At 37.4% G+C, this 9,791-nt stretch overlaps 1 protein-coding gene across 1 annotated transcript; it reads right to left on the reverse strand.

Moving 5' to 3' along the window:
• Positions 1–765: 765 nt before the first annotated feature.
• LOC308417751 (olfactory receptor 52N2-like) lies at positions 766–7,834 on the reverse strand (the record flags this gene model as incomplete). The annotated part of the gene is made up of 2 exons (XM_080913062.1): positions 766–1,702; positions 6,864–7,834. 2 exons carry the CDS (start codon positions 7,832–7,834, stop codon positions 766–768), a joined length of 1,908 nt encoding a protein of 635 aa, XP_080769188.1.
• Positions 7,835–9,791: the final 1,957 nt, after the last annotated feature.

The following is a 9,791-nucleotide window of genomic DNA, read 5'->3' on the forward strand; positions in this document are numbered from 1 at the left end:
CAGCCTAGGTCTCCCACTCACCAGTTGCTCAGCTTCTATGAGCCAGCCGCCATTCCAGCTGGCAGCTGGGCCAGGCTCCACTCTGCGTCCTGAAGTTGCCTCCGGGTGGAAACAGAAGTTCTAATTTTCTGTTCCCAATTGCAGTTGCTCAGCCTCTATGAGCCAGCCCCCCTTCCGGCTGTCAGCTGGGCCAGGCTCCGCTCTGCGTCCTAAGGTAAAAATACCCTTAATCATAAAGTATACAATACATAAATTGTTTAAATCACTAATAATTAATTTATTAGAAAGTAGCCAAGACTACATTTGTAAAATAAATTACTGAGAAAAATGAAAATGCATATTAAAGAAAGAACATGATGATATGCAATCTTTGTTTAAATATTAAAGTCATGTGAACAATGTTGAGACACAGAGTAAAATAACCACAGAATTTCTTTTCAAATAAGGTGGGAACAAATAGATGGGGAGAAAATGCAAGAAGTTTCTGCAAATCATGCAGATCTTCCTTAATTATATGTAAATGATGTGTTTGGTCCATGAAAACTAATATATTTGTGAATGAGTTGACATATATGAATATGTTTATCATATGTATTAAACAGTAATTCGTAGTGTATACAAACTCAAAAAATATTCTAAAAGAAACTCACATAAGAGAACAAAACTTTCTGTAAAAACATTTACATTTACATAATACAACAAGTTGTCCCTCCGTCATGTTGTCTGATAAGTATATATATGGTTTTGTGTGTTCATGTGTATTCCTTATTTTTTTAATAACATTTTCTTAACACGGCCATAGATTTGTTTGGTTCTCACTCCATATATGACAGGATTGAGCATTGGTGGCACCACCACATAAAGGTTGGCCAGTAGTATATGTATATAGCGAGGCACATTCCTACCAAAGCAATGTGTCATGAAAGAAAAGAGGGCTGGTGTGTAGAAGGCGAGGATGACACAGACAAGGGAACCACAGGTGCTGAGGGACTTGAGTCGGGCTTCGCGAGAAGGGAGACGGAAGACGGCACATAATATCTGTGAGTAAGAAAAAGCAATGGCTATAATGTCAAAAACCAGGATTGAAATAGCACCCAGACCATAGATTACATTGACCTTGATATTGGCACAAGACAGACGTGCGAGGCCCATGTGCTCACAATAGGTGTGGGGAATGATGTTATTCCCACAGAAGGGCAACCGTAGTATGAGAAATACAAATGGGATAACAGAAAGAAATGATCTCACTAGCACACCCAGACCAATCATGGAAACAGCCTTGTTGGTGAGGATGGTGCTATATCGAAGTGGGTTGCAGATGGCCACATAGCGGTCATAAGCCTTTGCCAAGAGGACTGCTGACTCCATGCCTGTGAAGTTGTGGATAAAAAACATCTGTGTTAGGCAGGCACCAAAGAGTATTATCCTGAAGCTAAACCAGAAGATCCCAAGCATCTTAGGGATGGTTGCTGTTGAAAGGCCCAAGTCAATGGTAGCTAGCATGGCCAGAAAGTAGAACATGGGTTGGTGAAGGCTGCTCTCAGTCTTTATCACCAACAAGATAGTGAAGTTCCCAAGGAGAGCAATCAGATATACAACACAGAAGGGAAAGCCAATCCAGGTGTGGTGAGACTCTAGTCCTGGAATCCCCAGGAGTAAGAAGGAGGAAGGGTGAAACTGGGTGTCATTGGATAGAAGCATCCTGCTTGGTCACTCCTAAATTCATGGTCCATAGGAATAAATGCTCAAAAGTCTTCAGGACTGCATGTAAAAACCTGTGGAGTTAGAGAGCTAATGTAAGAACGTTGTACTAACTGTACATGTTCTGTGCTTCAACATAAATACACAATTCAAAGCATCTATGTAAAGAACAATATATAAGAGTGAATTTTTGGTAGCTTCAAGAGAAATTATGCCATGAATCAAGATAAGATTAATCATATTAATCTATTCATTTTAGTGCCTTTCTTCTCTATTAATTTACATTGTCTTTGTTATTGATGCTGTGGTCAGGGCTTGGTTTAGCAGACTCCCAATATATATTCTGTCATCATAGCCAACAGAATTTTTTTCTACTTTGACAAGGCAGGTTCTCCAGTAAGTATCATTTTTTTCTAGCTGTTAACACAGACAAAATTATATTCCCAATAGAATTAATTTAAATGTAATCTCAACCATGAAAAATCATTTAAAGGCTTAGAGTTTCTTCATTTGTCAGTATATGTTTAATATAATTTAAAAATTTTGGTATAATATAGTCAAAGTAATTGTATAAAATAGCCCCATTTATGTAATATATACCATGTAAAATGTTATCTCAAAACCTGTATAAATAACATAATCCCTTAAACATTTATAGACAACACATATAGTTAGTCTTACCTTTTATAAAAGGAAAGACATCACATTATCTCAGATCTATGATTTTTAGCTAAAAAAATAGTGAATTAAAACAGAGAATAAAAGGAAGCAAATAATCTTTGTAACATATCCATAAAAAGGAGTTTTGCTGGAACACAAATGATTTTGAAAATATATCATACTTCGCTGTATCTTTTGTGCCCTGATGATCTCCCTCTGTCTGTCTGTCTCTGTCTTCGTCTCTGTCTTTGTCATTCTTCTCTCTCTCTCTCTCTCTCTCTCTCTCTCTCTCTCTCTCTCTCTCTCTCTCTCTCTCTTTCTTTCTCTCTAGTGTGTGTGTGTGTGTGTGTGTGTGTGTGTGTGTGCCAGTGTGTTCATTCCTTTGTCTATAGAATGCATCTGAGATGTGAGAGACAAAGCAGACTCACCAAGCTAGGTAACAGGACAAAGCCCTGTCTCCTTTCTTTACTCACTGACCTCCATCTTTATTAAGGATCTGCTCTTTCCAAGAGAGACAGGTACACTGGAATATTCTCCAGAGATAATTTTGTGAAGAACAGAAGGTCTCTAGGGAGTAAATTTTCTAGCCTACTCCCTTAAGCAGGAGAATGTTTAAATTGTTTAGATTGAAGTTCAGAACAGGTACAGTTGGACAATTCTGGTTTCTAGCAAAATCAAGACGAAAAAATATTATGTCAGCAAGATGGCAGAACAGAAAGTTTCTGGATCCTATTTCCTTCAGAAACATCCAATTAAAAACTACTATGAACAAAACTCTTCTCAGAGAATGCTAATTTACATGTAATTTACAATAGCTTTGTGAGGCAAAATAAAAAAATTTCATTACCATCTGATCATCACAAGAAAGATGTCTTAGCCCCAGAGTTGTTTCATAGGAAGTAGAAGGAACAAGGAAAATGCAATTATACCTTCCAGTGAGTCTTGTCATTTGTGTCAACTGGCTAAGCTTTAAGGATATTCTGCTCACATGAATAGTCTAAGCATAAGAGACTAACTCTTTCTAGTCACATATATAAAATAAAATTATAAACTTATTAAAATATATAGGGGGAAAATAAGCTTACAAAATACTGGATCCTGAAAGATAAGAGAAATGAGGCTATGTTTTTAATTATGAGAAACATGAATACTTTTATTTTGGCATTAACTATATTTTGAGTTTTAGCTGCAGGGAAATGCATATACATTAAAGGGATTACATTTTGTCTAAGAGGTTACTTTTTTCCATTTCATTATTGCTCTGCAGTTTGAGAAGTTTACAGAATGTATCAGCTGTACTCATTTTCACTCTCCATCCCCTCCCCTCATTCCTTTCCATCTCAAACTGGAACTCTTCTTAATCAGTTCCCCCCACCCGACTTTCTTGTCTTGCTTTTACATATGGCTCACTGATCTTAATTATATTTCCTTCCCTGAGCTTAGGTGGGAAATTATTCGGCAAAATAAAGGCATTATCTGTGCCTACAAAATTGAAAGTGACCCCCCTCAAAGAATATTAGCTGCAAATACTCCTTCTATGAAAATCATGAGTCTCATTGTTTCCTCTTTTATTCCTAATGAAATGTTGATGGGTCTGACTTTTGCTTTTCTAACCTGACTGGGGGGGGGGGCGGAATTCCCCTCCCTCATGTACTTGAGTCCTCTCCATTCTACCTCCTCTCCTACCCCATGGCTGACCCCCATCTATTCCTCCATTGTTTCTATTTAGAAAAGGCAGGTCACCTATGGATATCAACCAGCCCAGCCGTGGCATATCAACTTGCGGTAAGACCAGGCACCTCCTCTATCATTAAGGCTGTCTGGGGTAACCTAGTAGGAGAAAAGTATCCCAAAGGCAGAGTCAGAGAGTCAGGCATGAAACAGAGTAGAGTCTGTCTGTTTCCACTACTAAAAGTTTCACAAGAACCAACCAACCTACTGTAATATGTGCCTATGACCACATGCAGTCAGTTCAGCCTCTGTGAATACCTATGAGCCCAGGTGATTTGATTCTGTTTTGATCCCTCTGGCTTCTACAGTCTTCTCTTATCCTCTTCTGCAGGATTTCCCAAGTTCTGCCTCATGGCCGTGGGTCTCTGCATCCTCTGCATCTGTTTCCATCAGTTGCTGGGTGAAGCCTCTCTGATGACAATTAATTAGGCTAGGCACCAATTTGTGAGTATAAGAGAATGTATTCAAAATCATTTTGTTTACCATCTATCTATCTATCTATCTATCTATCTATCTATCTATCTATCTATCTATTTATCTATCAATTTTTCTTTCTTTCTTTTTCTGGGCTGTTCAGCCTTTGATTCTTTGCCATTCAGTCAGTGCCAGGTTTCGTCTCACTTTCATGCCTTGTATCTCAAGCTGGACTAGTCATCTGTTGGCCTCTCACACAGTTTCTACATCACTTTTATCCTAGCACAAACTAGGAAAGACAAACTATATGTCAAAGCTTTTGTGAATGGGGAGTATCCCAGTCCCTCTGCAAGCAGTATTGCCTGGATACAGAAGATGGCCAGTTCAAACCTCATATCACCCATTGCTAAGACTCTTAGCTGGAAGACCCTCATAGATCCTGGGATTTTCCATTTTACTAGGATTCTAGTTCATCTCAGGGATGCTACCCCCACCCAACCATGACTCCAGTTTAGAAGGTAGTTTCACAACATATTCATGTTTATTTAACAAAACAATAGTAGCAGGCTACCCCCGTAGAGCCAATGATTCTCAACCTGAAGCCAATATATTTTAACGAAATTTATAAGACCATACATGAGACTCCTCTTGGAGAATGGACAGATTGAAAAATTCAATAAGAAAACAGCTAGTTAACTCTATAGTGTCTGTGGCATTATAAGGCTAGAGATCACTTTTTGTCTATTAGGACATTCATTATTGTACCTCCCACAGTTCCATCCCAATCAGAACTGAGTAATAACATTAATGCCTCTTCTTTCCAAGCAACTAGAATAGCACCTCCTGGGACTGTGAAGGATAGCTGATTTGGAGGAATTTTTCAGCTCAGTATCTGCTTGATTTCTCTATTACATATGTCCTGATGATGTAGTATGATCAGCAATAGGAACTTATTAGCAAGATATCATGAACAGTTAGGATTAATGGAAAGAACCCATAATGTTTGGGAGGTTTGGTGGAATTCCTTGACTAACAACTCATATGGAGGTTATCATACTGAGCATTACTATGTTTCCATTCATGGAAGAAGAAGTAGATATATACTCTATTCCTAACACAGAAACTATCTCCATTTGATAACCACTTACAAATGACAGATTAGTTTTCTATAACAAAGTCTTATTGGGAATACAGACTACTTCCTTTTAGAATGTCAGATTTATATTTATATTTATTCAATCATACAAAACATTCCAACAGCATCAATTCCTGATATTATTGATAGTAGTCTGTTATGCTTACAGTCAGGGGCCTCAATAAATGTCCTCTGAAATGCTGTACCCATGACTGAAAGAGATGCAGATACCCAAAGACAAACATTGGACAGAGGATAGAAACCCTTACAAAAGAGGTGGCGGAAAGATTGAAGACCCTGAATGGAATGGGAATCTAATAGGAAGACCAAAAAGTCAACTAAACTGGACCCCTGGGACCTTGTGGAGATAGAGCCAGAAAACAAGTAACATGCATGGGATGGAATGAGGACCCTGGTGCATATGTAGCAGATATGCAGCTCAGTCTCCATGTGGATCTCCCATCAACTGGAGTGGGGGCTCTCCTAAAGCTGTAGCATCTTTTCTCCAACAGGGTTGCCTTGTCTTGTCTAGTGGGAGAGGATGAACTTAATCTGGCAGAGACATGATGTTGCAGGGTGGGAGAATACACAGAGTAGGGTAAAGAAGAGGAGGGGTGAGGGAAAAGGTTGTAAAGGGGAAATTAGAAGGAAAGTAGCATTTGAAATATAAATAAATATACATAAATAGAATGGATGATAAATAAATTTATCTCAAAGATGAGGTAACAGATTAATACTGAATAAATTAGAAATGACCTCAAAAGTCTATGAATATCTACAGAGTGTTAAAAATAGACAATGAAAAGTAAACTTGGTATAAGATGTCATCATAGTCTTCTGTTTTTCAGTAAACCAAAATTTCTACACAAATGTAGACACATTTTTTGTAGTGAAGATGCAGGAATTATTATAAGTGAACATTTTAAAAACTTTGCATTGGAATAATAATAATTAAATTAAAAAACTATTTATAGAAGAATAGTGAGAATATCAATGTAGAGTAGTCATTTCTTATTTGGAAAACATGCATGAAATGCACAGAAAGAACTGCAATTTTATCTATTCCTAACAACAATTATGTTCTTTAAGACAATTTCAGATGAAAATTCGTTTGAATCTCATAAAAATATTTTAAAATGAAGAAAATAAACTCACATCCTAGATTAGGGAAAAGAACATATTTAGATTATACTCAGAAACAAAATGAATTCAGTTCGTGAGCTTTGGAAACCTGAACACTTTTAGAAATCTTTTTCGTATCTTCTTGGTCCTCACACCATAAATAATGGGGTTCACCATGGGTGGTACAAGAAGATAGATGTTGGCCACAAATATATGTACTTGGGGAGCAACATTGTGCCCAAACCTATGGGTGAGGAAGGAGAAGAAGGCTGGGGTATAGGACACTAAGATAACACAGACATGTGAGCCACAGGTTCCCAGAGTCTTGAGTCTGGCATCCTTGGAGGGCAGGTGGAAAACTGTGTTGAGTATGAGTACATACGAGAAAATGATCATTATGAAGTCCACCCCACCAGTGAGAAAGGCAACAATGAGGCTGTAAGTTCTGCGGATGCTTGTCTCAGCACAAGCAATCTTGATGAGGGCCATGAACTCACAGTAAGTATGAGAAATTATATTAGTCTTGCAATAAGGTAGCCAACGTAGCAAGAAAGGGTGAGGACTGAGAAGGGCTATTCCTCGAAGGACAACAGCTAGACCTATGCCTCCAGTTAGAGTGTGTGTCAGAATAGCTGGATGTCTTAATGGGTTACAAATAGCTACATAACGGTCAAAGGCCATGGCCAAGAAAAAGCCAGACTCCATGGTAGAGCAAGAGTGAATCAGAAAAACTTGAGTGAGGCAAGCTTCAAGGCGAATCTCTCCATCATGAAACCAGAAGAGGCTGAGAAGTTTGGGAACAGCTGTAGTGCACACCACGAGGTCGGCCACTGCCAACATGCAGAGAAAGAGGTACATTGGCTCATGGAGGCTGGAGTCTGTCTTGATGATGAACAGAAGTGAACAATTTCCCACCAGAGCTAAAACATAGACCATGCAAAAGGGAATGGAGATCCAGATGTGTGCTGCCTCCAACCCAGGAATGCCAATGAGGATGAAGATTGAGGGATGGACATCAGACTTATTGTAGACAGACATAACACTTGTCAACTGTCTTAGCTTCCTCTTCATGGATGTTTCCTATGAAAGGATTAAAAATAATTTCTACATTTGAAATTTCTTATTAGTTAAAGGTACAGACCATACCTTTTGTGCTGAATAAATTATTGTATCTTTAAATGTAAAACAGATTGATAAAAACATAAAAGAATTACCTACAATTACAGAATTAAATTGCCTTTGAAAGTTCACCACTCAGATTGAAAACAGTTCATATCTGTAATGATTCTTGGAAACTTTTCACTCCCAAGTGATTATCTGAACTCTTTGTTCTCCTCAACCACACAGACATCTTTTATAGTTTATATTTATGTGTTAATATAACTTTATATTTATGTATTAGTCATTGCTATATGAGTCTATATTTCATAGTAAGATTGATGTAGAGATGCAAATGAAGAATTCACGTAAGTATAAAAACAAAGCTTTACAAGACTGGAAATTCTATTATCTTTCCTTGGAAAAAATGTAATACTTATTAAAAATTGAAGATTGTGTAAGGCATATAGTATAAGGGAGTAAACATTTGCAGTAAAGGAAGAATTCTATGAGGGACTAGATATAGAATTTGTTTTTCTTCCTTTCATTAGTTTTCTCTCTTTAAAAAATAAATATTTTCACCGTACACCAACCAGAATGGCTAAGATAAAAAACTCAGATGATAGCACATATTGGCTAGGATGTGGAAAAAAGAGAAACATGCCCTCTCAATCTTATTCTTCTCTACAATTACATATATTCCTGTTGCTTATAAGATAGCTATATTCTACACAGCTAGTACAAACCAAGTAGGATGAGTTGTCCCAAAAATTCAACAGAAGTACATGATTGAATGCTCCGAGTGGATACCAGGAATCATCTGTTTGGCCCATATACACTTACCCGATCACATAATGAGAGTTTCTGTGTATACATCACCTTAGAACCAATTCTTCAAGCATCAGGGTAAATATCAACTATGCTTGATTAAGTTGTGGTTTCTACCATAGCTTTCTATGTGTTGTGGTTGAATCCCATATTGGACCATTTGCAGATGCCTCTGGCTCCCATTGCACAGGGATTGTGATGACTTTCTCTCAAAATTCAGGAAAATCAGAACAAAAGAAAAAGGAAATTTGGAGATTTGAGGTTAGAAACAACTTTTAGATTTCTAGACTCACATCTCGCTAACAGGAGACTACAGAAAGCAGAGTAGGCAGGGAGACTTGTGCAGCATCCTCTGTCTCTGCAGCATCCCTCTCAGCAGTATTTTAAAATAGTTTGAACCTCAATGTGTAATTTTAAATGACCATGAAATGAAAAGATAGAAACTCAGGCATTTTTAATAAAAGTCGGCTTTTAGTTTCACTTCTGTTTTTGTGATGTGATATCCTGACCAAAAAACACAACAAAAAAAGATAAAAACAAAAACAAAAACCAAAAACAAAAACAAAAGAACCCAAAACCAATTCAAACCAAACCAAACTACAAGAACAAAAAAAACAAGAACAACACAACACCTTAGAGGAGATGGCATTAATAGCATTTATAAGTATAGGTTACAATCAATTACTGTAAGGAAGTCAAGGAATAATAAATGTAATCAACCAATCCCATCACATCCACACTCAGGAACAGAGAGAACTGATGATGTATACCTCCTTGCTTGCTTGTTTGTTCTTAGCTGGATTTCTCCATGTTATATGACTCATGGCCCCTTTTCAGGGAATGTTGCAATGCACAGTGGGCTGGGCCTTCCCACATGAATTACCTTAATTAAGATAATGGGCTACACACATATTCATAGCTAGTCTGGGTCAGATAACATATTTGCAGGTGATTCTAGCTTCTATTAAGTTGACAATTAATCCGACTATGACAAAGTTTTGTTAATGTAAAACTTAGAAATAATATATATATACATATTTATTATTGTGTATTGTGCTGTATTTTTATATGTGTGTTAAATATCTATTATTTATATTTAAGC

This window comes from Micromys minutus (assembly GCF_963924665.1).
Source record: "Micromys minutus genome assembly, chromosome: 2".
In the NCBI taxonomy this organism is placed as follows: domain Eukaryota; kingdom Metazoa; phylum Chordata; class Mammalia; order Rodentia; family Muridae; genus Micromys; species Micromys minutus.